The following is a 27331-nucleotide window of genomic DNA, read 5'->3' as shown; positions in this document are numbered from 1 at the left end:
TGGTTCTCTTATATCTTCATCAAAATTTCCCAGCCTCAGTGGTTCTCAACTGAGGAGGTAAAATCATAATTTAAGGATACATCTGCAAATGCAATCTTACCAGAATTGGCTCTTTTCCCAGCACTGTACCAGCATTGGCTCTTTTCGACGAAATTTTTGTACTTATATTTATGATCTCTGATTATATTTTTAATCATCTGATGATGATTAAAATATTTTTAAGGTCATCGGACGTGGGTCTGGCAGTTATCTATCCCAAAACAATAATATTTATAACAATTAATCCTCATCCTCATTTCTTCTAGTTCTGCTCCTTCAACTAACCAAAAACTTTCCACTCTTTCAGTTCTATAAATCCAATCCTTCTAATAGTAAGCTATCTACAACTGATTCAATCAATAATTCAAACTTTTTCCCCATAAGATTGAAGTAAATCTAAATAGAAATAGCTTTGAATGAAATAGAATTGAAGCCAATCACAAGTTAGGCATTTTTCTGCACTTCTCTAATATTAATGTTTACACTACTCAGCATTGATTCATAAAGCATTGATTCTTTGAAACATATAAAAACCACATTAACAGGACGGCTTTTGGTGTTATGGTTTGTATTTTGAGACTTTCATTGTTATGGATATCCAGTTTCCAGATATTGATTTATCAAAATGTGGTATAAAAATTTCGCGCAATTCGTTTGAAAACAAGCTGTATGATGTTATATATCTAAGCTGTATGCATGTTGCTATATCTACAAGAGCACTCTTTTGAATCATCGGGTTAAATCGTTGTATCAACTCTTGCTCATTCAAAACAATATTTTGGTTCGCAAGTTTACACAAAGGCTGTAATTGTCGATGCTGATAATCTCTTGCAGAAAAAAACCAACATCTAATTTGATTTAATTATATTTTCAACAACCACAGATGTAATAACTCTAGCATATCCTTGGCGATAACAATGTCTGCTGGAGCACTCTTTTGAATCGTCAGTTTAAATCGTTGTATCAACTCCTGCTTATTCAAAACAATGTTTTTGTTCGCAAGTTTACACAAAAGATGTAACTGTAAAAGCTGATAATCTGTTGCAGAAAAAACTAAAATCCATTTTGATTTATATAAACTTTCGACAACCACTGATGTAATAACTCTAGCATATCGTTGACGATAACAATGTATAACATATGTTCGTACAAAATGCAATAATAACAAAAGAGCAAAATCCGCTCAAAGTCATTACATTTCTTTGACCGCTATGAGTGGATTTTGAGCGGAAAAAGGAATTTGTTGGTTCTGTTATATCTTCATCAAAATTTCCCAGCCTCAGTGGTTCTCAACTGAGGAGGTAAAATCATAATTTATGGATACATCTGCAAATGCAATCTTACCAGAATTGGCTCCTTTCCCAGCACTGTACCAGCATTGGCTCTTTTCGACGAAATTTTTGTACTTATATTTATGATCTCTGATTATATTATTAATCATCTGATGATGATTAAAATATTTTTAAGGTCATCGGACGTGGGTCTGGCAGTTATCCATCCCAAAACAATAATATTTATAACAATTAATCCTCATCCTCATTTCTTCTAGTTCTGCTCCTTCAACTAACCAAAAACTTTCCACTCTTTCAGTTCTATAAATCCAATCCTTCTAATAGTAAGCTATCTACAACTGATTCAATCAATAATTCAAACTTTTTCCCCATAAGATTGAAGTAAATCTAAATAGAAATAGCTTTGAATGAAATAGAACTGAAGCCAATCACAAGTTAGGCATTTTTCTGCACTTCTCTAATGTTAATGTTTACACTACTCAGCATTAATTCATAAAGCATTGATTCTTTGGAACATATAAAAACTACATTAACAGGAAGGCTTTTGGTGTTATGGTTTGTATTTTGAGACTTTCATTGTTATGGATATCCAGTTTCCAGATATTGATTTATCAAAATGTGGTATAAAAATTTCGCGCAATTCGTTTGAAAACAAGCTGTATGATGTTATATATCTAAGCTGTATGCATGTTGCTATATCTACAAGAGCACTCTTTTGAATCATCGGGTTAAATAGTTGTATCAACTCTTGCTCATTCAAAACAATATTTTGGTTCGCAAGTTTACACAAAGGCTGTAATTGTCGATGCTGATAATCTCTTGCAGAAAAAAACCAACATCTAATTTGATTTAATTATATTTTCAACAACCACAGATGTAATAACTCTAGCATATCCTTGGCGATAACAATGTCTGCTGGAGCACTCTTTTGAATCGTCAGTTTAAATCGTTGTATCAACTCCTGCTTATTCAAAACAATGTTTTTGTTCGCAAGTTTACACAAAAGATGTAACTGTAAAAGCTGATAATCTGTTGCAGAAAAAACCAAAATCCATTTTGATTTATATATACTTTCGACAGCCACTGATGTAATAACTCTAGCATATCGTTGACGATAACAATGTATAACATATGTTCGTACAAAATGCAATAATAACAAAAGAACAAAATCCAATCATCAATGGAATTTTTCAGGTTCCAGCTTCTCCAAAATTGTTCTGAATGCTTGGTCTCAACTTATTCATGTTGAGAGTGATAGGTTCTGAGGTATCATCTAGTTTTTCGAGAGATTCTCTGCGAGCTTCAAAGATTGATGAGATGTGCGGCAGTTTCAAAAAATCTGGTAGCATATGAAATAGATGCTGTAACGGATCAGCTAGTTTGATGTCTCTCTTTATTGCAAAGCAATTTTTGCAAAAATACATATCCGCTTTCAGTTCTATTAGATGAGTCTCTATTTTCGTTCCGCATTTTAATTCTAACACAAATACCTGACATCCAAGAATCTTTGTTCGTTCAAAATGTTCCGTTTTACTCAAATCACTGAGAAAAATATCTAAGTTTTTCCTGGAATATGTTATCAGCCGTTTACCCTTACCAAGGTGTTTTGCTTTTTCTATAATCGGACGTTTGACCATCAAGATTTTACAAATCTGCAATGCTGAGAACTGGTTTCCAACTAATAGGGAACCACGACACGTTTTTTCTGCGGTTTACAATGATAAACCATTTACGCATAAAAAAGCTACTGGAACCCACACAGTTGTCAATTTGTGGTTTTTGGGGTAATTCTATGCGGCTTGTAGATTCATCTATTGCAATATAGTTTAGTTTCAAATCATATTGAGACGCGCAACCATCTTCCACTCCGTTGGCTTTTGACACTGGAGTTGCTCTGTATCAGTTGAAAGCTGTCGATTTCGATGCAAAGAGCACTGCTAAAAGGAAACTTTCTCTTGAACTGACTACAACTATATTTGCCAAAGTCTTTGTATCGTAATATGTAAGAATTTGTTTCGTTGGGCTAGCAAGCGTTAATCTATCTGTCTGGCGAACTTGAGTTAAAGCTACTTTTTTAGAATTTCAAAAAACCTCGATCCTGGTTGTGAAGAAATTGGTATAACTTAGTAAACCATTGATATGACAAAATTCAATAAACTGAATAAACAGCGACTCTGTAGGCATTAATCTCATTGTTAGTTGCAAGCAGTGACGCTGCTAAGTTTGTTTGCACTGGTAGCAGCTCATCTTGTGCGTAGAATTACTGATTTTCAGCCATTAAGCCTCTGATAATTTATTTTAGCAGTTTAATAGCATTGTTTATCGTTATGCTATGGATGGTTTTCCAGCGTTTCAGTGAGAAGTGATTGTGTTTTTATATCTTTTATTTGCGGCTTGATTTTAAGTGAGAAATCAGTACAGTGAAATAAAAATTTATGTACAATCTGATATTTAGAGTTGTTGCGCCTCGGGGCTTTGCCCCACATGCTGCAAATGAAATTTCAATTTCTGATTTTTATAAAGTACATTGAAATTATTAAGAACGAACAACGAACTTTTAGCTACCAAGCTAGAATAACTAAGCGAAATGACTTGTCAGAATCTTGGTTGTTACACTCGTATTTGTTCCAAGGTGTTGACAATGTAGTGGTCAGATGTTTGATTTGTTCGTAAATTGCTTTATTATGTTTTGGTAACGGAACGAAAAAATGAGCGTCCATAAATTTTCAGCAAAGTTTTTTAAAAAAAATTCTATTCCGTTGTTTTGATATTTGCAATACCTTGATGAAATAATTAATGTAACTATTAGACCTAGATATGTTTACAAAACCATGTTTTGAGAATATAACAGATTTTTGGTAGAATTTGATTTTCAACCTCAGGGGGCAAAGCTAAGAATAGTTTGTACCTTTTGAGGTTTCAACAAATTATTGTAAAAAAAAATAACTTCAAGCAATGAGACTCAAATGAAAACATCCACGGGAGCTGCTATTAACATTTTTAGGAAATAAGATTCCTTTTAAAAGTCCTGCAGTCAATATTCTGTATTAAAAATGAACAAAATAATTCTAGGATTAGTTTGTTGCATTCTTTATTCCGAAAGCCTTCTTGTTTAAGTTGAGCGTTTACTTCGCTGGTTCGTTGTAAACGTTTAATAGCTGAAATGTTCTATTTGTTTTTGCAAACTGCTAAAATTGTAGTGGGCTATAGTGGACCGCACCTTTCAATGTGTAACTTTTCATCTAATTTCTGCATACTTTTGAAAAAATTCTGGCTCATTTAAATCTATTTAATAATTTTATTTCATCATTTATGATAAGTATGTTTTCAGTTGAAATTTGTTTCGTTTTTTTGTGTTTCTCTTTTTGTTGGTTCTGGCATTCAATGATATAAATGAAGACATTTAAACAAAAGTGTTATGTTGCAAAGATGCAACCATTTTCTTGGAGTCTAGGGTGGTTGTTTTCACCTCGGATAGCATGGAGTTTCCCTGCGTATCAGTTGAAGTGAACTCGCCAGTATTACAGTATGGTTGGTTGTTCTCTCTGACTTTTGCATTGTGTGTATGCTGCTGGCAATGCTTAATTGCTGCTCTTTGGGATGTACTTTGAAAAAAACTCTGAAATTTAATAATTAAGTCGAACTCAATTTTTTAGGTCTCAAGAAAAACACGTGAAACTTTTTTCTGTTATTAACTAATGATGAATAAATTTTTAAGACGAAATATGCCGAGGAAACCGAAACTTTTGCGATCATGACAGAAATAAAATGAATTTTTTAAGAACGGTTTCTATAAAAAATCGACCTTAAAGTCCATTGGCTAGAAACCCGTCCCAATTATTAACGTTCAAGGGGCTTCAAACTTGTCTGATGTTGTTGCAGAGTTGACAATCAAGTCTTCAATCATTCATTAAATAACAGCCGGCTGAATTTACCCGTTGCTTAAAAAATTATAATTTATTCAAAATTGATAATTGCTCTTTAAACGATGAAGAAAACCGAATTTGTTGATAATTATATAAACTGTCTCCAATTGTTATAAACAGCTGCCATGAATCAAGAATCTATACCGGACTCATTCCTGTCTTGATTCTGATTTATATTAATTTTTGTTTTCTCCGAGTTTTTTTGTTTAGATTATGTGCCTTTTCTATTCCCGAGTCATTAATTTTTACTAATTTTGATGTGATATTTCAAATTATTCCGTATTATACAGATGTACAGGTTAAAACTGGTGGGAACTTTTTATTTGCGTATACTTCGTAACCGTGGCAAACAATGTGTATTACTAGAAAAGCAACCTAGAAGTGTTATGAACTTCAATCAATTTGTAAAGAATGGTCCAGATAAATACAAAAAACTTCTGTATTGCATTCTAAACAAATATTTTTTCCTCTGCCAGACTGCTTTATGCGCGCATTCAATTATAACCTTCACAACCGAAAAATAAAGTGATACTAGTTTGGCACAATTATTGCAAGGGTTTACAAAACAATGCTTTCAAAAGTGTGGTTAACTTTCATGGAATAAAGAAAGCAGTTGAATGGAGTAGTTTTCCCGATAAACAACATGGACGACTCAGTGGAATACAAGAGCATTTACAATCTTATGCTTCTTCTGGTCAAAATACTGCTAGTATTGAAAATAAAAGTAAACGCCGTCGCCCTGCTGATCCAAGTTAAAATCGTAAGGCGCAGCTTCTTCTTGACCGATCGAAAAGCAAAGTATGAAGAAAAACAAAATAAAAATATAGGTAACAATTAATATAGGCAAATAAATTAGTGAATATAGGAATATAATTATAAAAAATTGTTTGTATTTTATTAGAAAGTCTTCAGATAAGATTGCACCGTGGTGTTGGCAGAGACTGTACAGCAGTTAAATGAACTACATTAAATAAAATTCTCCGGCGTGGCAAGTCTCTGGATTGCGTATCAAACACGTCGTGTTGGAGTTGAAAATCAACGGCGGCCAAATAAGCAAATTGTCTTATAAAAGTACGTTTGAAAAATGTATTGTGATTTAGGCTGCTAGCACAGAGAAGTTTCGATAATGAGTATAGATTCAGTGAATGCACAAGAACCTCAGCTACAATCGTAGGCTAACGGATTTTTCCCTTATTTTTGTAATTTCAGATAATTGAGTTTCGATAGGTTTTTCTCATGATTACCCTATTAAAAACATGAATAACCTGGCATAATTATTTTCACTTCTTCACATTTGATTTGTGTAATGCACAGTTTTGCCAGCGGAAAATTTGGAACGGTTTGTGTTCATTAAGTGTATAAAATAGTTAGCTTAGTAACGAAATTTATATAAACAAAGCCATATTCTCTTTTAATCAATGTGTTGTTTTACGAACAGATAATGTTGTAGTAAATAAAATAGAATAAGTCTATAACCGAAAAGTTGTTTAACTAGATTGAAAGTGCTCAGTCTGCATCCTGACACAAAAAAATCTTGGAATCGCGCCAAAATTTGCAGTGATTGGTTTTGTTTAGCTTGCACTGTTACAGTTTATTGGACTGCTTTTTGAGCTGTTGAAATTGAATTTCAACCACTACTACTTGTTTGCGTTGCTCTTTCAGCCTTTTTTATCTGCTATTATTTTTTGCTAAATTTGATACCGGTGCTTCTGGTTCAGGTAGTGGGTCCGCGTTTCTGATATTGACGGGTTCTGTACTTAAAACTTCTGAATTTGATGTTGAATGTACTAGATCAATTCCAATTGATTCCGGAGTGTTAAAGATCCAATTTAATGAGTCAGCACTTGATTGTGTTTAGCTATTAGAGAAGCTTGAATCAGCCGTTCTCCTTTCTGGAGTTGATCATTTGTTTTTGGTTTTGTTATTTCTGTTTCTACTGTGGTTACCCTATTTAAAACTCATTGATTGTTCAGCATTTCTTCTAAACTACTCTCGAAAAATTTCGGGTCCTCCTAAAGCTTTGGCACTAAAGACTCTGCAGTAAATTGTTTACTGTCATCTTTAGCAAGGTCTTTTATTCTTTACTCTGATATGATATAATTTAATCAATCTCTGTGGACTTTTTGCGTAATGTTTTTTTAAACTTTTCTGACTAAGTAATTGCTTCTCGAAAAAGTTTTCTCTTTTGATATAGACCATTCCATTTACCTTGTAGATTGCTAATTTTCTCCTGCTTATTTTACAAACTTGGCCTCAACATAACAAAATTTTCATGCAATTTCAGTGGAGCGGTGGCTCCTTTTCAATCATAGTTTTTTATTTTTGTTAAAAGATTTGACGAATAGTTCTTATAAGGTAATTTTCCTTCAATGTGTATTTGGAGCATTTCAGCTGGTGGGCTGGTGTTGGAACCGACTGGACTCAGTGCAGGTGTTTAGTACTTGGGCTGTGGCGATTTTGCTTGTGCACTCGTTAAGCAATTACAAATATACGCTATTATAAAGTCAATAACACCAGGAAAACCGTGATTTCTTCGGAATTCAAGTTTTTTTTTGTATTCTCAAGTGTCCCTTCATTTTACTGTCGTGAATACGATACGGAAACTATGTTAGTAAATGTTTAAGAACAATCAATTGTTTATGGTAATTTTGTCCTATATGATCAAAGAACATTACATACAGTGTACTATGTTCTAATTTCAGTCGGTTAAGGTGATTTGGTTAATTCTTCAAATCGTGAGTTGAATAGGTCTTTTCCGGTTTAACTTTCTTTAATATCCGATTTCTATATTTCACTATGTTTGGGTCCTTGCCTTGTTCTTTCTCAATATTCAGTGGTAAGAGGATTTCACTCAAGACTAATTCACCCAGTGGGTTTTCCTCCGATAATGCACATGTTAAACTATGAATTCACTGAACTCAGCTCTGTAATTTCTGCTTCTATTTTATATTCTCTATTGTAACTATGATATCTGATTTGTTGCAGTGAGTAGGTTCTGGCGCAATTTCTTCAGTAGAATCTGCTGACGTTAATGAATATTCTTGTGTATTTGTTAATATGTCAATTTTTATTTTGTGTAGGTTTATTTGACATTCTGGCTGCATTTTATGTTTTGGTGCCAGAATTATAAGTCCTCGAGGCAAATAAAACGTAGCTGCTTTTGATTTTTCTGGAATAGGGCCCGATATAAAGTTGAATGAAGGCACGCAGTCAACAGCGTTGCAGTGTTTGCCCCTTAGCCGCTTGGCCTGAAGGAAACGTGTTACACTTTGTCGTCTTCTCAAACGATAATTGGTTTGTTTGCGACTCCCCATACGTCATATTCAAACGTTTCAAAAGCATACTGTATATTTAGAAATTCCTTGGCATAGACTGAATGTTTTAATTGTATTGGAGAGAATAAATTTGAGCCAAACGCCATTGTTATGTAAGATTTTATTAAAGTGGTGTTATTGGAAATACAGTAATCTTCGAAGATTTATACAAAAGCTGCTGCATAGAAGTTTGCATCACACATGATTACGAATTGATAGTTTCGTTTTTCTATCTTTAATGACAATGAACACGCTTTTTCTAGGTCTTCCTTCAGCTTTTCAAGGCTTTTGTGATGTTCCGAAGTTAAAATGATCGTGTTTTTTTTTCGTTGTCGCCTAAAGAATGGTTGCAGTGTTCTAGCCTAATTTGGAATAAATTTCTGAAAGTACTGAAGAATCCCAACTAATATTCATGCTGATTTTACAGGTTCAACTTAATTTACTCTTTGTGGAAAATTTTCTAGATTAACTTTGTTAGGTTTGATGCTATCTCCTGATAATGTATGACCACGAAAATTTCAGGTTTCTCGAATGCATAATTGACCATTGACTAATTGATTCCCAGTAATTGAATACGCAACTCGAGCAGACAAGCATCGAAAAGCATGCTTGGCTGCAATCCATTTTCGCAAAAATTTGTTTACCTGCTAAATGAAGCACTGGCATCAACCGTTATCGGAAAAGGAAACTTATGATTCGAGTAGTCATGTCTCTGTTAGTGGTTCGTGCGTTCATTTCGGTCTGGACATATCTGGTTTTGGTCTGGGACCTCAGCATGGGTCCTTAGCTAGGTAAATATCCTCAGAATAAATTTCCGTAACTTTCTTGAATCGAAACAATAGTTGGAATGGTTTGAAACACAACGTTGTAAACTTTCGATATGTTTCCTCAAATGTAAATTGAGTTTTGATGACTGAGCTTGAAATATGAAATTAGTATTAATATGCCCATGAAAAACATTATTCATTGCAGAGAAATGCAAACCCGTTCCAAAAAAGGTTTTTTGTCTGCAAAAGATAAAGAAGTGCTGAAAACAGAACTTTCATCGAACAATTTTTTTCAGATCGATACGGAGAAGCAAATCAATCAAATTACTAATAATCAACAGCTCGCAATGTATCATTGCCATCTTACCTCTAGTGGGAACAACGTCGGGGAACAATGTTGATGGATAACAAACTTATTACGCATTTCGGAAGTAAAACCTAACCGAATACTGTGGGAATTTTCCTGAATTTTTGAATCACGTTGTTTGGGATACATTTCTGAAAACAGTTGACACAATATCTCATAATCAAAAGTTTTGCTCAAGACAATGCAACTCGGAAACAGACAATCATTCAATATTACAAATTCTTCGTTAAAAAAAATGTTAATAAAAACAACGCAAAATATGCATTTCGTGACATCACGATCATACCGCAGCACAAAACTGCTTCAGTTGAAATTAGCAGCTATTTGTAGTTTTAGGATCGTTACTTCATTTCGAAATTCTGTCTAAAGTTATTTGTTGTTAGAACTTTTTGAGTAATTACAACATCGGTTAAGTTAACCGATGTTAACATGAAGTTAACTTAATTTTTTACTACTCAAACCAAAGCGCGTGATTGATTTTGTTTTCAATCTGCAAGCGTTCGCTAGAGTTTTTACACATAGGTCTATTTATTGTAATAGCCTGACTTCAGTTTCCAAATGCGTTCTAAATTCGGTCTCACGACATAATTGAACCCGATTTGTTGTGTAACCTTAGTATGAATTTTTCAGTTTCTAAGAAAATCAATTTGCACTTATTTTCGATGCCGTTTTTGGGTTTCAAACAATTCCTTTAAAACCACACTCATCTTTGTTTCTTGTGGGATCACAACGGCAAATTCGAACTCAAATTGCCGTGTTTCTGGTACAACTTCACTCGCGTTTATATCATCGTACACATTATGCCGTTCAAGGTAATAAATATAATAAGAATTTATTTGGTTTTGCAGCATTCTCAAGCTCATTAAATTTATAGACGAAACGTAGATTTAAAAAAAACACACACTTTAAAAAGTGTTGTTGATAGGTGCGGTTTTAAACCATGCTTGGCCTGTTTCTCTCTCCTATTTCAAACTCATTAGTGGATATCAAACTGAAATTTTGCATCATTTTGTTTAAGATCAATTTTTTAAATACCAATAAGCCAATGTCTCGACATCAAAAGAGTTTTGAACCAGCAAGCAACTAGAAAAAAAACCATTTATTGACAAAAGTTTCTGTTCATAATGACATTCTTCAAAAAGCACAAATTTTGCTGATTCTGGATTCCAGTTTATAAACTTTTGTTTAACACAGCAACACTCTTCACTTACTTCATTTGGATTTTAACTGTTTCCCAAAAACGAAGAAAAGCAAACTCCAGAAAAACTCTAAAATGCGTTATACTTTGCATTCTGAACAATTTAGAACAAATATTCTGATTACGCTTTCCAAGCCATGCCATTTTTTTAAAAAAAATAATAGTGTTGTGTCAACAAATTGCCATTCCTTCCGCTACAGTCTATGAAGCACATATTCTCCAACTTGTGGGCGAAATGCAAGAAAGAAGAAAAGCTGATGTGAAGGGAACATGAGGTCATATGGTCGTAACAACAATTTTGACAATAATGAACAAAAAATGCTTCGCTCGACAATTATCATCGCAGCTATTAAAAAATGAATAATACTTTTCGTTAATAAACGTTATAAAATTTATTGAGCAGATAGTGAAGTTCCTGCGTGGTTTATGCAAAGACGAGATCTAAAGCTCGTGACACAACATTTATAAGTTGAGATTTCAACCCCTAGTTCTACGCTTGCTATATGGTCAATTGGCGTAGATAATTGAATGAAACTATCAACTAATGTTTGAATGTTCAACAGCATCAAATATGCTCTGAGCATGAAGGGATAGAAGTATTTCAATGAGCGATTTGAATAGTGTTAAGTAGGCACAAACTGACATAGTCTAAGTTACTTTTCAATGTAGGTTAAAATTAGGAGATATTAGATGGTGGTATCTGATTTACTGCACATCCGAAGATTGTTTTACGTTTCAAAAATATTTAAAGTTCTCTGTTAATAACTTGTCACAATATATTAAGGGTTAATAAGTTATCTCAGTGAGTTGAAATTTCGCAAAGGAAAACATCACTGGAGTTTTATGCTTAAGTGAAGTTGTAAGTTATTAAAATCTTGATAGCTGAGAGCGCAAGATCCATTTATAGTTGCGGACACGCTCTCTCTGGTTTGATATTGAATAGAGGTTATCATGTCAATAGTGATACCAAAACTAATTTATTCGCAGGGTGACTCGGTTTCATTAAGTCACGATGATAGATTTAGCAGTAAGTGAATTCAACAAAAAAGATTAAAAAGCCATAGGCGAACAAAAAAAATGCGCTCTTTACAAAAGTTTCACACCTGTAGTTTTTGTTGTCTCTCAAAAATGCGACCCAAGAAAAGCTCCTTTCTCCACTCTTCTCTTCATTTTTTTCGTCGATTTTACTTAAACATTTTTAGGTTTCGAACGCACTCGTTTCAGAAGACGTAGAAAGAAGCTGTAAAAAGAAATTACTCCAGCCAACCTCTTCGGGCTGTAACTACTGCAATGCAATTGTGTAAAATATTACCGCAATGCAATTCAAAGTCTTCGAATTGTAAAAATCTAAAAAGCCATGATGAACAGTATTAGCCTCACTATTGCTTCGCGGCTATTGAAAAATGTTATTGAAAATGTTACCAACAATAATTATGAAAACGATCAAGTTATGCAATGTTTGGCGTCTGTTGCAGAACAAATGTTTTATCGTGTTTCAAATACTGCAGCACAAAATTGTCCTAAAGTTTTATCTCAACGCAAAAATTTAAAATGAAAGCTATAAAAATTTGACACCTTTTGTGAAAAACTTGGTTTAGAAAATAAAAGTGCAAGATATGCGGTTATATTAAGTCATTCACTACCACATCAGACCTGTTAGGAAGTCAAACATAACTATTTATGATATCTAGAGGATAACACATTGGATTCCAACCACAATATTATCTGTAATGTTGCCAATCGAGATCTTAACTGCGCTGAAGCTAGCAAATATAGTTATAAAGGCTCATAAAAAGACAGCTTGCTTGAACAAACTGGCTGATGTAGGAATACCGTTAAACCCATACAAAAATACTTCGTTCTTCCTTCACATTTGGGCTCGACAAAAATACAACCACCCCCCCCCCCCCCCCGCCTCCACAACTTCGTTCATAAAAGTAGAAAAGATTTTTGGTTGTCAGTTTTGATGATATTTTCATATGAATTCCCCATCAAGTTTGTAGGATGTTAGTAACGTTTGTTCTTAGTTTCCCTGTTAAGTTGTTATAGGACGTCAGTAACAATTGCCAAGTATATGAACCCGAGAGTGACGTCATTTCTATCGGCGGTGTGGGCTGCGACTGTGTGGGCGTGGACTCTTTGATCGACTCCGGTTGGGGGTACGACGCCCTGGTGACCTGCAATAATAGAACCCTGGATGAGAAATATCAGCAATCTTTAAACAACCGAGTTGTCCACCGTTAAATAATGATAGAAAGCGTTTAAGAAGTTGAAAAAAGTTCTTTTTCCACCGTTAGTTCAACGATATTTCGGGGTAAAAACTGCGAAACAAAGTTGACCCGGGTCGACCTTTGGCAGTGAATTTTCCTAAGAAATGCAGTGAAATGAAAAAAATTCCCGCGTTTTTACATCTTTTTGCGGTGAATGCGGTGAATCGTGGTGAATTGTTTATTTTCACCGCGGTCTGGGTATTGCTACAAAAAAGAAGCTTTCAAACACGGAATCGAACCTCTCACCTCCTGCATATCTTCAACTTATTATTCTCCTGCTCCAACTGTCACATACTTCAATAATATTTCTTGTGATTCAATCAGATTCAATTAACATTGGAAAACAAATGCGGTGAATTTTTGTAAGGAATGTGGTGAATTATTTTTTCACAGCATTCACCGCGTTTGTTACATTAATTTTCCATAAAAGTTGATGCGGTGAATTTTTGTAAGAAATGCATGAATTTTGCGGTGAACTTTTGTAAGAAATGAGGAGAAATGCGGTGAAATATGTTTTACCGCATTCACCGCATTTCTTACAAAAATTCACCCAAAAACCTCGATCCGGGGAAGCATTAAAGAAATAGAGGAGGCAATATGAATAGTTGAAAACTGTTTATTCAAAGTTCAATTTTTTCGAATGGAGACTCGACCCAAGCTGTGCTCTCAGACCAAAATCAAGTATGTCCACCGAAGACGAACACACGTAGGCGTCATGCGGTCAAAATTACAGTCTGAAAATTTTGAAAAACGCATTAAAGTCTGGACATAAAAGCACGGAAGTCAGGACACAACCTTATCAATTTTTCCCCAAATAAGACATTGAGAAAACAAATCCCCGTACAGAATAGGCAGATTTTGCCCAGGAGGTGTCAGCGAATCACGCAATCAACACGCCATTCAAATGTCTTGGCTCCTAAAGGCTAATTTGATCTTTCAGAAAAATGTTTGATCCCAAAAGCTTACATTTTTCAACAGCAGCGATGCTAATGTTAGCATATATTTTTTTGAAAAATGCGCGGCTGACTAGAGTAAAGAAGTTAATTGAGGGTAGCAAAGTCCCCCCCCCCCCAATATTTTTCTGCAATTAAGCAATTTTATGCAAAATCCTTTGAAAAACAGATTTTCATGCAGTTCTCAAAACGCGAAATTGAAGAGAAAAACATAAACGAATAACGTCGGGCGAATTGCTCTCAAACGACCAGTGGGCGCTTGGCTTAGTGGTAGGCAGTTGGGGCTGAGCGATGCTAGCATTCGAGGGGGTGGAGGTGGGGGATGATAGGTGTGGGGGCTACATGGGGGTAGGGTTGGGTGCGCTGGACCAGATGGGGGTCCAAATCGCCAGACGGTGTAGGGTTGTTGGCGGGGTTGTGAGGAGGTTACTGAGGGGGCTTGCAGAGGGGGGTGGTGGTTACTGAGGAGGACTAAGGGGGTCAAGCTTTTAAGAACACCGTGAAATTGAGTCCAAAAAACAGTTTCTGAGAATAGCATCCATAGAGTAAGGTGTAATGACCTAAAGGGGCTGATCAGCCACATAAAACTTTCATGTTAATACCGTTTTTGAGCACAAAAAGTTGAATGAGTCACACGATAAAAACGGATCTATTCTGTTTCAGCCCCAGTGTTTTTTGCGCCCCCCCCCCCCCGTTGCAGATTATATGTTGTTGTATAGCACGTTACTATGTAAGAAAATAGCACGTGCGCCTGGGGGTCATAAAAGATTTATGCTCAATAAGCTGGGGGGACCGAAACAAAATAGATCCAAAAATTTATATAATTGTTACATACGTCGTTTGAGAGCTATAAGATACTAACTAACTAACATTAGTGAGAGCAAAAACATCTACCTAATTGCACTTAAGTGAGTACTTGTTTACGTTTGAGGTGTGATAATGGTTTCACTATTTAAGTGTTTAAGCTGCTCTGCGTTTTAACCTGTCTCCGTTTTAATTCTTGATTATTTTGGCTGCATTCGGCGAAAAACTACTAGTCGAATTTTTAAAAAAAACTTTTGGATAAGAACCAAATGTGGTTTTATGTAATGTAAGCAAATACTATGGGCCAAATTCAGCAGCATAATGGGAGTGTATAAAAAATTTAACAAATTGGGTATTGAAGAAAATTGGGTATTGAAGAACTTCGCAAGGCAATGAGTTAGATCAAGACATTTTTTTTCTAAAAAAAAGTTTAAAAAAACTTTTTTGTACTCAAAATCAGAGCTACGTTAAGCTAAAAAAAACAGCTCAGAAACTGTATACTCGTGCCATTATATAGTAAACCTTATGTAAAAATATGGCACGTACGTCTGAGGGGCGCAAATAATATGCGCAAGCGCAAAAGATCCTCTACTTGTTATATTCGAATCAACTTTGAACTTGTTGTTGTTGTAGCTGAGAATTCCAAGAATCTGATGAAGGGCAAACTATTTTCCAGGTCTCAGTTTTAATAAATTAACCATTTATTTCTGCACGTAGAGCAATCACAGAACTGGAGCTACGTGTAAACATTGGTTTGTGAATTTAGGGCAACAGCGAAAATCCACAGCAAGTTGATTAATCTGCTTTCAATTTTGGTGCTCCACAATTGTAACGGCTGCTTTCCTTGTGTTTCACAAACAAAGTTTTACACCGCCCAGTTCGTTCTTAGTGGTTACAAAATCTGTCCGGATACTTCGTTTATACAGTTTGCTTTTGTAACTGTATATCCGCTCTGCTGTACTTACCGTTGCATTAGCTAATTTAACTAACTTAGTTTTGAATTTTTTCTCAATTGAACTTGGTCCACAGATCACACAATACGGGATTTCTATATGTTTACCAGTTCAATCGTTTTGAGTAAACAAATCTAAGGCAAAAAAATATGCCTGAGAAGTGTAATGAAAAATTGGTTTCTAACTTAATCCTATTGTATGTGTTGCGATTTTCGCAGGGAATACTAACGAGTTGAAGACTGAAAATTAGGACACAAAAAATGAATTTACTGTTCGAGACGTTTTCGATGCAAGACGCAATATTTGATAGAATAATGCTCAAGACAAATTTTGGTATCAAGACAAAGTAACAATTTAACAATTATACTGCTCAAGTGTTTGGTTTTAGCAAGACGCAGTAAAAAATATACTGCTCAAGACTATATTATTTCAACAATTTTATTGCTGAGTTTAAGTGCTAGCTCGAGTTGCCAGGCTGACAAGACAAATTGTGAGTTCTTATTTTTGTTTAGTTTGTTAACAATTTTTTGTGCTTACGTGGCATACGCGGCTGTTTCTGATTCGCTATACACAATTTTCTTGCTAAGGGGATGGATGATCCGGATAAAAATAGAACACAGTAATAGTTTTCGTCCTACGCAATTTTGTTATTCCTTAAGCTCACCTCCAACATCGCCGTCCTGTTTTCCTTCGTGATAACATCATCGCCAGTTGGTAGTACTGGAGCGAGCTTCACTATTGGCCTCTTGTAGCATCCATCTTTTGTTCAGATTGTCGCTGATCGAATCACTTCGTCGGAACCTTCAAAGGTTTCAGTTATTCGACCCAAATCGTAATATCCACGTTTGTCACTGTCTTCCACTAACCAAACAAGATCACCCTGCTGAAGACTTCTGTCCGTTGTGGTGTGCCATTTCTGTCAACTATTCAACGCTGGCAAGTACTCTTTGCGGAATCTGTCCCAGATGAGGTGTGCGTAAGCTTGTGTTTGTCGGAAGAGCTTTCTATGATCAACAAATTGCTCTGCACCTGATAGATACGGTAAACAAAGGTTCTTGTTGCCATGTAGGAAATGATTTGGAGTAATAGCTTCTAAATCGGTAGCATCAGAACTGACCTGTGTCATTGGTCTAGCATTCAGCGTCTGTTCAACAAGACACATCGTGGTTGACGGAACATCTTCCGTGACTGATCGATTGCCCAGAACTGCATACATTGCCTTCTTGCAACTCCTAACCAGTCTTTACAACACTCCTCCAAAATGTGGTGCTGCAGGTGGGTTGAACTTCCATCTGATACCTGGTTGAATCAGATGGTCTTCGATTTGCCTATTGTTCCATGCTGCTATATACTCTGCCAGTTCTTTTTCAGCTCAAACGAAGTTTGTCCCGTTATCGCTAATCATTTTGACCGGTTTGCCTCTTCGAGCAACGAATCGCATAGTTGCGTTAAGACAACAAGCAGTGTCTAGTTTTGGTACAATCTCTATATGTACCGCGCGTACAGCAAGGCATGTGAACAGACAGCACCAACGCTTCTCGTTTCTTCGATTAATCTTTACTGCGAATTATCCGGAATAGTCTACGCCCACCTTCGCGAACACTGTTGATGCGAACAATTGCTCCTCAGTTAGATCTGCCATTACTGGTGCCTTTGTTTGGGCTCTTCCCTTTCGACATCTAATGCATTTGTTTTCGATCGATCTCAAAGCATTTCGTAAGCCTAGGATCCAGAATTCCTGCTGAACTATTTTTCTGACATGTTCAGTACCTTCGTGACGACTATTCTTATGTTCATTTCGCAAGAATAATTCAACTACATGGTGCTTTAAATGTAACAGTATTGGATGCTTGGTTTCGAAGTTCTATTAACTTTTACCTATTCTGCCTTGAGCACGAATAAGTCCTTGCTGGTCAATGAATGGTGAAAACTGGAGAGTTTTGCTGTTTTTTTGGAACTTCCTTTTCAGCCTTGAGAGACTTCATCTCTTCAGCAACCTGTTCTCGCTGCAGTAGCCTGAAGATGCTTGCTTGTGCACCCTCTCTTTCTTCAAAACTTAGTGTTTTTGTTGCCGGTTTGTGTTTTTTGAATGCGCGCTTTACGTATGCCATTGTATTTACTAGTTGGTTGAAACTGCTGAATCGTTCCCACTGAATTATTGGCTTCTTCTCCTCAACCTTTGCCGAGAAGACCATTTGGTCGTTCTGTTCGTCTGAAGAAAATGTTAAATTCGACTGTAAACCAGGCCGGCCCAGTGAGCCATTCGCTTCTCTTAAGTTCGTCAACATTGATCGCTCGATTGTTAAAACCACTCACATGATTCCACTGTGAAACATTGGTTATATCCAAAATCTCAGCCACTCTGTTTGCAACAAACACTTGTTGCTTACGGTGGGAGCTATGAATCCATTGCAGAACAGTAGTGGAGTCTGTCCTAAAGTTACAACTCTGAATCTTCGCTTCCTGTTCCTTCACTATCTGTTCTTTAAGTCTCACCGCCATCACTGCAGCTTGTAATTCCAAGTGTGGTATGGAAAGGTGTCGCATCGGTGCAACTCTGCACTTTCCGATTACAAATGTTAAGTCTGCTGAGTATTCTTTTGGCTTTGACCGTAGGTATGCCACTGCGCACATTGTGTCTTCAGATGCGTCGGCAGACACATGAAGTTCCCATTTGTCCTTGGCTGTGCTGAAGTATCTTCTATCATTGCTGGTTTCTGCTACCTCTGGAAGCTGCGCTTTCCACTTCAAAAACTCTTCTTCTTCGTTAGGTTCCACTGAGTTGTCCCAATGTTGTCCATTTTTGGTCCAGATGCTCTTCAGGAGTCGTCTCATATAAACACTGAATGGTGCAAACAGTCCAAGAGGATCAAACACTGAAGAAACTAGAGATACAATCTTCCTTTGGATGATTGGGGTCTCAACTTTTTTGATTGTACCTCTAAAAACCTGTAGACCATCATCAATAATCGTCCACTGAAGTCCAATCACGGATGAATCTTCCTTGCTGGGTTCTATTTCGACCTGCTTTGTGTTGCTTATTGATCTTAAGTCCTCTGGGATTGCGTTGGTTACCACGTCGCTGTTGGTGATCCACTTCTTCAGTTCAAATCCATTTTTTGAGAGAAGAGGTGGCATTTGTTTGAAAACCTTGATTGCTTCTTCAGGTGTTTCGACTGACTTGATGAAATCGTCCATGTAGAAGTTGTTTTGGATCGTTTTTGCTGCAATTGGGAACTCAACCTCGTTATCGATGGCTACTCGCTTCAGAGCGTAGTTGGCACATGTTGGTGAACTTTTTGCTCCAAAACATGACGTTGATACTCGTAAATTTGCACAGGTTTGTTCACTGTTGGTCGCCACAGGAATCTCAAGCAGCTTGCACTTCAGGAACTTGCACTTGCAGAAACATTGATTCAATATCTGCAGTTAGGGCTATTGGTCCTTCTCGAAATCTGAGTATTGTTCCGATTAGTCCGTTCAGTAGATCGGGTCCGGCTAACAACTTGTCATTTAGGCATATAACCTTGTATTTTGCTGCAGCGTTGCAAACACGGCAAATTTTACCCGGTTTTTGGGGTTTAGTACTGGATGGTGTTACAAATACCATTCCTTTCCAAAAGTGCCTTTGACTTCCGATTTACCAAGGATCTTCACAAATCCCTTTTCAACATCTGTATCAATTGACTGTTGATACAATTCTTTTAATTTTGGGTCTCGTTGGAATCTTTGTTCCAGTGAGTGGAGCTGACCAAGGGCTGAGCCGTAGTTGTTTGGAAGATTGGCTTTTGGTTCACTCCAGAGCATGCCCACTTCGTACCGCTCGCCTGAAACTTTGTTGTGCTCTCTAGAAACTTCTGAGCTTGCTGCTTTTTCTTTGATTGGCTTACAACATTTATTTTGGAAGCATAAGTTTCTGTTTTCCACCATGATTGGATATTTTCTGCCACTTTCACATCTTCTGTGGAGGCGAAATGACAAACATTTTGACTTTTCTTGCCTGTCATGGGACCACTGACTACCCATCCTAATTCTGTTAAGACAGCAAAAGGCCCACTTCGTGTTCTAATCTTATAGTCCAATGGACGTTGAATTTTGTAGGCATCTTGTCCAAGTCTGATGCCTACTTCCATCAGGTTGAATGTTCTGTTAGTGAAAACATTCAGGTGTCTGAAGTTTCTCTTCAGTTCCTTGTATGTTGTTTTTCCCAACGAGAATGATGGGTGTGCCAGCGCTTCAATCGAATGCACCTTTGAATGCAGTCCCTTTATTTTGATAGGAACTTTCTCAAGGTAACGTCCGTGCCTTTGGCTTGTAGTTGGTCCTTGACACTTTGATCGATGAATGATACCGTTGACCCACTATCGCACTATCGAGGAAAGCGTAGGTAGTCAACCTGTTACCACCGCTCTGAACCGATACTGGAACTATTTGAAGAAAAGTAGTAACTAGGTTACTCTGGTTGATTGTTGCTGCAGTTACATTAAATGCGTGACTATCCTAGTCTATTTGGTTTTCTGAGTGTAGCAGTCTGTTGTGCCTTTTGGTACATCCGTTTATACCGCAAGGTGGACAATACAATCTTTGATGGCATGCCCTTTCCCCAGACATCCATAACATAAGCGTTCTCTTCTCACTGCCGCATAGCGATCGGTGACATTCATACTCTTAAATATTGGACAGTTCCATATTTTATGAGTGCCATCCGCTAGTGGGCAGTTGTTGTTTTGCTTTTGCTTCGTCTCGTTCTCATTCGAACTCGCACTAATATTTGACGATTTTGAGAATCGTTTTTCCTTGTTACCGTTTGGTCGATCATCTACCTTTCGTTCGCTCTTGGTTGATGGCATTCCTTCATTGACAAAAGCCATTCGAGCTAACCATTCTTCAAGGAGAGTGAGATTGGGTCTATCTTTTTGACACTCGTCAACGAAGAAGAACCACTTTTCTTTCAAGTTTGGGGGCAGTTTTTCAATTGCCACTTGCAGTGTTGATCTTGAACGCAGGTCGCCCTCATTATTGTTTTGCCTCAGTACATTAACTAGGTTTCTGATTGTTATTGAGTAATAAACTATAGCCGTTGAGTCGTGCATTCCAATTGGTTGTTGTTTGCGCAATATGTTAAGCTGAGCGTCGACAATTATGTAAGGTTGCCCAAACTTCCGTCCCAGGAGTTCCCACGCTTGAGCGTAGAACTCTCCCGAATAGCCCATTCCTGATATAGCTGACTTTGCTTTACCTGTCAACAAAGTTTTCAAGTGGCTCATTTTCTCGGGTATATCGCAATGGCGAACCATTGCTTTGAACAAATTCGACCACTCCAGCCACTCTAGGGGGTTTCCGTCGAAAAAACAACTTCAACTTAGGTAACTGACTACTACTGCTCGGTTTATTGCGCTTAAACTTGTCTTGTTCCCGGGCTGAGCTGACACGCTCTCCGCTTGGTGACCGTGACTTAAGTACACCATCGCGATTGAAGCTTACCCTGGGATAATTGTTGTCGATCCTCGTTTTTGCATGCTCGAAACTATAATCGTGCAAGTTGGAAAATTCATCCGAGTTATCGAGCCAACCGGAAACATCTTTTTTCTTCGGGGTTTTCCAATTGAATGGTAATCTACTTCGAATACTAGGGGTTGCACTTCCATCAGAATCTGATGCTCTTGCGTCAAGAGCTTCTTTCTCGTATTCCAGTTTCAGTGCACCTTCTTCTTCAAAAAGTTGCATCTCCATTTCAAGCTCTTTCCTTTTCAATTCGAATTCAATTTTCTTCAACCTCATTTTTGATGCAAAGTCTTTCTTTAAAAGCGCACCTTTTTCTGCCTTTTTAGCTCGTTTATCAGAGGAGGCCTTTGAATCATTGTCCTTGTTTGGGTTTCCATTTTCAACAGTTCGTTGAGAAATTCCTACAACAGACTGTGAATTCTCAGCGGCAGTTGGTTCTCCATCGCTTGTCAATTGAACGGTTTGATTCTGTTGATCCTTCATGTTTGTTTCTCCGTGAAGGTATGGTAACCAATCTGAGCTTAATGTTTGTAAGAAATTTAGTCGTTCGGCTTCGTAACGTTCAAACAATTTGGGATCACGAAGAGTATTTGCTCGCTTCCACAGAAGAATGCAATAAGAGTCGTCAAGCTTCAGTACCTGTTGATAGATGGTCTTGAGTTTGCTTGATCTATCGTTGTTTCTGATTAGCTCCTGGCCTTCCTGAGTTTTTTCTTCGAGTCGTTTTTTTACAGTTGCTGATCTGTCTATGAAAAATGTCTTGACTCTGTGACGGAGTCACTTCGCTTGTACTTTGGGACTGCAGCTTGAATCTCTAAAGAACTTTTGTTTATTTGCTTTAATTAGGCCTTGCTATTCAACTTCTAATGCACTTTGCCTAATTGGCTTTGCGTCGTTGAATTGCCTGTTGAGGTTTGTTTTATTCGTTGACGCCTTTGGCCCTTCGCTTGCTGAGTTGGACAGCAGTTTATTCCACTATCCGGGTCGGCGGACCAAATGTAACGGCTGCTCTCCTTGTGTTTCACAAAGAAAGTTTTACACCGCCCAGTTCGTTCTGAGTGGTTACAAAATCTGTCCGGATACTTCGTTTATGCAGTTTGTTTTATAACTGTATATCCGCTTTGCTTTACTTACCGTTGCATTAGCTAATTTAACTAACTTAGTTTTGGATTTTTTTCTCAATTGAACTTGGTCCACAGATCACACAATACGGGATTTCTATATGTTTACCAGTTCAATCGTTTTGAGTAAACAAATCTAAGGCAAAAAAATATGCCTGAGAAGTGTAATGAAAAATTGGTTTCTAACTTAATCCTATTGTATGTGTTGCGATTTTCGCAGAATACTAACGAGTTGAAGTCTGGAAATTAGGACACAAAAAATGAATTTACTGTTCGAGACGTTTTCGATACAAGACGCAATATTTGATAGAATAAAGCTCAAGACAAATTTTGGTATCAAGACACAGTAACAATTTAACAATTATACTGCTCAAGTGTTTGGTTTTAGCAAGACGCAGTAAAAAATATACTGCTCAAGACTATATTATTTCAACAATTTTCTTGCTGAGTTTAAGTGCTAGCTCGAGTTGCCAGGCTGACAAGACAAATTGTGAGTTCTTATTTTTGTTTAGTTTGTTAACAATTTTTTGTGCTTACGTGGCATACGCGGCTGTTTCTGATTCGCTATACACAATTTTCTCGCTAAGGGGATGGATAATCCGGATAAAAATAGAACACAGTAATAGTTTTCGTCCTACGCAATTTCGTTATTCCTTAAGCTCAGCTCCAACAACAATATTAATGGTTCGTCATCATGTCTTGACCACAATTTCTCTTCTTGCTTTTTCAGTACGCCTCTTTCGAAGGCTGAACAGTTCATTGTTCCTTCCAGCACCGGACTGCGCCTGTCGCAGCATCAGAAAACTGGCTGTGTTGTGTGCTTTGCTAATGAGAAGAGGAATATTTGTTTGCTTGAACATTGCAAGGGAACAAAATTGCAGTAATCTGAGCTGGCTGATATAACAAGCGGACATATTTCCCTTTATTCAGCTGGAACAGTTTTCTTCTTGAACCGATCAGAAGGGTGAAGTTGAACGCCATCTGCATTTTGACAATAATGAGAATCCATATAACAGAATTGGAAGGATTCAGAGACTGTTTTGATTTTGGTGGCTAAATTCTTCTTCGCAGGGTACAGGAGAAATATTCCTACTCTCCTTGCTTTCTTCAAACATTTTTTAATACATATTTTCGGGTCTTTCCTATTGTAGCTCCCATGAAATTATAGCCCCCACCCCCCCATTTTGGTTTAATTATCATGTTGGAGGGGTGGGGGGGGCTATAGGTTATCTGACCACTAAGCTGGGGGGGGGGGGTATAATGGGAAAGACCCATATTTTCCACGTGAGGTTGTCTGGCACATGGATCTATTCTGTTTCGCCCCCCCCCCCCCAGCATAGTATGCTTATATTTTTTACGCCCCTCAGGCACACGTGCTATTTTCTTACATAGCAACGTGCTATATAACAACATATAATTTGTAACTGGGGGGCATAAAACACACTGGGGGGGGCGAAACAGAATAGATCCGGCACATGAATGCCCAGGTTGGATCTTCTGTTCCCCCCCCCCCCAGCTTAGTGAGCATAAATCTTTTATGACCCCCATGCGCACGTGCTATTTTCTTACATAGTAACGTGCTATATAACAACATATAATTTGTAACTGGGGGTCATAAAACACTGGGGGGGGGGACAATAGATCCAATAAGTCAATACCTCCAAAAAAAATTAATCTAATCTGCACTTGTAGATCCGAATCAGCATTTTTCATAAATTAGACGTATATTCGATCTAAACTCATCAAGATATTGGAAACTGAAAGGACTCCAATAGGCCGAGTGAAGAGAAGAGTGAGTGAGAGGGTAAGTGTTGAACAGCAATCGGATATAAACTTAAAACACAAAAGTTCAATCTTTACAATGCCCAAAAGTCCCTGAACTCAAAATGCCAGAAATTGCTATATATACAGCAAGAAGTTGACTTCCATGAACTTGCAAGTTGCGTGTTTTAAGCAAGGTCAGGACACTTTGCAGAAGTAACTTCGAAATACTGGCTCAAAATATCTGGAACCGATACGCGCTTCTCGCTAAACGCCAGAAGTTCTCAGCGATTTCAAGCAGAGTCACATAACATAGCAAAACAGAATAGATCCTTCAGGTCTTTGATAGATTTAGATCTCGAAAGCCTACTTTTCAGGATATTTATTTTCAGGATACTGACTTTTCTTCTTAATGTTATCTTGGAACATTTGGATCTATTCTGTTTCCCCCCCCCCCCCCCCCACCTTAGTTAGCATAAATTTTTTATGACCCCCAGGCGCACGCGCTATTTTCTTACATTGTAACGTGCTATATAACAACATATAATTTGTAACTGGGGGTCATAAAAAACACTGGGGGGGGGGGCGAAACAGAATAGATCCGAACATTTTCTGGAGCCAGTTGCATCAGGTTCTCATCCAACCTACTTTGAATTTTGTCTAGATCATCTTGGGTTTCACAAAGCGCTTTTGTTGGTACACAAAAAAGCCTTCGGGAGTTCCGTTGTGTTAAAGAATGAATGTTTCGCCAGTAGTTGTAGAAAAACTGGTTCATTCCCATTATAGCCCCCCACGACATTAACATCGAATCAAGAAAGAGTTGAATCAAAATTTAGTTGCCCAAAGTTTATGAAAATATATTGATTCTTACTTGTTTTTCAAATAACTATAGTTATTTGAAAAACAATTAAGAATCTTTTCCGTTTGTACCCCCAGCTTAGTGGGTGCATATTATTTATAACCCCAAAACGCATGTTCCATATTTTTACATAATTAATTACTAAGTACTGACGCGTTCTTTGTACCTGAGGGGTGTATAGTACTGGGGGGGGGGGGGGGGGGGAATGGCACAAGCGGAAAAGATACGAAACAGGACTAGAGCCTCATTACCTTCCTGGACTTCGCCCTCGATTGGGAGATCTTGCCGGACTCCTTCTTACGGGAGACTTTCCTCTGCCCGGGGACCTTCCTCTGTGGGGTGATCTTGGTGACCTTGACCTGGGTCTCTTGGGAATATCTGGGATGGCCTGCTCTGTGGCTGCGATCAGTTCTGGGTCGTGGGGTGATCTGATCGGGGGTACATATCCAGGAGGCGGTCCTGGGGGAGGTGCTTGCTGCGGGGGAGGGGGTGGTGGTGGCGCACTTGCCATTGTTTATGGTTGCTTCTTTTTTTAGCTAAAAGTGATGCAAAGTTTTAAGTCTTTTCAGTTTGAGCATGCCCCCAAGCTTATTGGGTTCAGAGTATTTGCAACCCCAAGTCGCGAGAGCGTGCCATATTCATTGGGCGTTTCCCATTAAAATCCCACATCATCGAAACTACCCCACTATTCAATAATGGGGCCTTTCGGATTATAGCCCCCCCCCCCCTTCCCTTAAGATTACTGGCCATAAAACGTACAGCCCCAATCATGGATAGATAGCATACACCATAAAAGGGGGCTATAATTTCATGGGGGGCTATAATGGGAGAGACCCCAAAAACGTGCATGGGGGACCTCAAAAAAGTGCGCGTGAGGTGTGAACACTCTTCTTAACACGGGAAGAGGTATATGGAGGGTGAGGTGGGCGCAGGGGGAGGGGTAATTTCAAATTTGGGGTCTTTCCCATTATAGCCCCCCCCCCCTCACGTAAATAATCGCCACCGAAATCATAGCCGAGTATAGGTAGTGACCACTAAGCGGGGAATTGGGGGGATGGGGCTATAATGGGAACAAAGACCCACTCGGATTTCGGATTACCTTAGTCAATTGGATGAATTCCAAGTCAGTTAGAACGTCAGTAGTCAGACATTTTGCCTCATCAAAGTCACATGTCAAAATAATCGCATCTCTTGCAAAGAGAAGCCATTTAAGCGGTAAAAGTTGATGCGCGCAACCTATTTTTAGTTCTGCGGAAAATTAGGGGATCTATTCTGTCCCCCCCCCCGTGCTTTTACCGCCCCCAGTTACAAATTATATGTTGTTATATAGCACGCTACTATGTAAAAAAAATAGCACGTGCGCCAGGGGGCGTAAAAATATGAGCCCACTAAGCTGTGGGGGGGGGGGGCAAACAGAATAGATCCAAAATTAGGTTATATTCATTGGGGTCTTTCCCCAGTATAGCCCCCCAGCTTAGTGGTCAGATACCTATAGCCCCCCATCATGGTAATTATACCATAATGGGGGGCTATAATTTCATTGGGGGGGGGGGGGCTATAATGTGAAAGACTCTATTCATTGTATCTTAGACAACTGCTTTCGTGCTGTTATATAGCACGTTACTTAAAAAATAGCACATTCGACTCGGGGGAGGGGGGACAGAATAGATCACAAAAATCTTAGAGGCCCGAGGGACTTAGATACAAGACCCGATTAAGACATGTTAGATCTTTCCGTTTGTGCCCACCCCCCCCCCCCCCAGGTTAGTGGGCGCATATTATTTGCACCCCCTAGACGCACGTGTCATATTTTCGCATAACTATTTACCATGTAATGCGGGGTAAATGGGGGTAACGTGCTCTGTAAGTGTGGGGCGCATAACGTACTGGGGGGTGCAAAAACGGAAAAGATCCAAAGCTTTTTAACCATCATGGATACCTATGTATTCGTTAATAAATGTTCTGAAAAACAGTTTAAAGGTGAAGATTTTCACCAACAATTTTAAGAAGTTGCTGTTTGTATTCGCAATTTTTACATCGGACACATTAATAAATTGCTATTGACAAGTGAAAGTGAACTATTGAATATCCACATAAACTTAGACATGGCTTCAAAAAGTACTATATTAGTTTAAGAAAACAGGAAAAAAACAGAAAAAGTAGTTTTACAGAAAAACGTTTAACTCATTCCTGGCCAAGACA

The 27331-nt window shown here is 37.9% G+C and overlaps 1 protein-coding gene across 1 annotated transcript in view; it reads right to left on the bottom strand.

Moving 5' to 3' along the window:
- Positions 1-12840: 12840 nt before the first annotated feature.
- LOC142335842 (uncharacterized) overlaps positions 12841-27331 on the bottom strand; it is a 15532-nt gene continuing 1041 nt past the window's right edge. Inside the window, exons 2-4 of the mRNA XM_075384169.1 lie at positions 26229-26365; positions 25381-25665; positions 12841-13080 (exon numbers count right to left, since the gene is read on the bottom strand). Coding sequence (XP_075240284.1) covers positions 12895-13080; positions 25381-25665; positions 26229-26365 — 608 coding nt within the window. The 3' untranslated portion in view covers positions 12841-12894. The remainder of the gene's footprint in view (positions 13081-25380; positions 25666-26228; positions 26366-27331) is intronic.

This window comes from Convolutriloba macropyga, chromosome 3 (genome assembly GCF_964194025.1).
Source record: "Convolutriloba macropyga chromosome 3, txConMacr16.3, whole genome shotgun sequence".
Lineage (NCBI taxonomy): Eukaryota > Metazoa > Xenacoelomorpha > Acoela > Convolutidae > Convolutriloba > Convolutriloba macropyga.
This window is presented reverse-complemented; position numbering and strand designations above follow the sequence as displayed.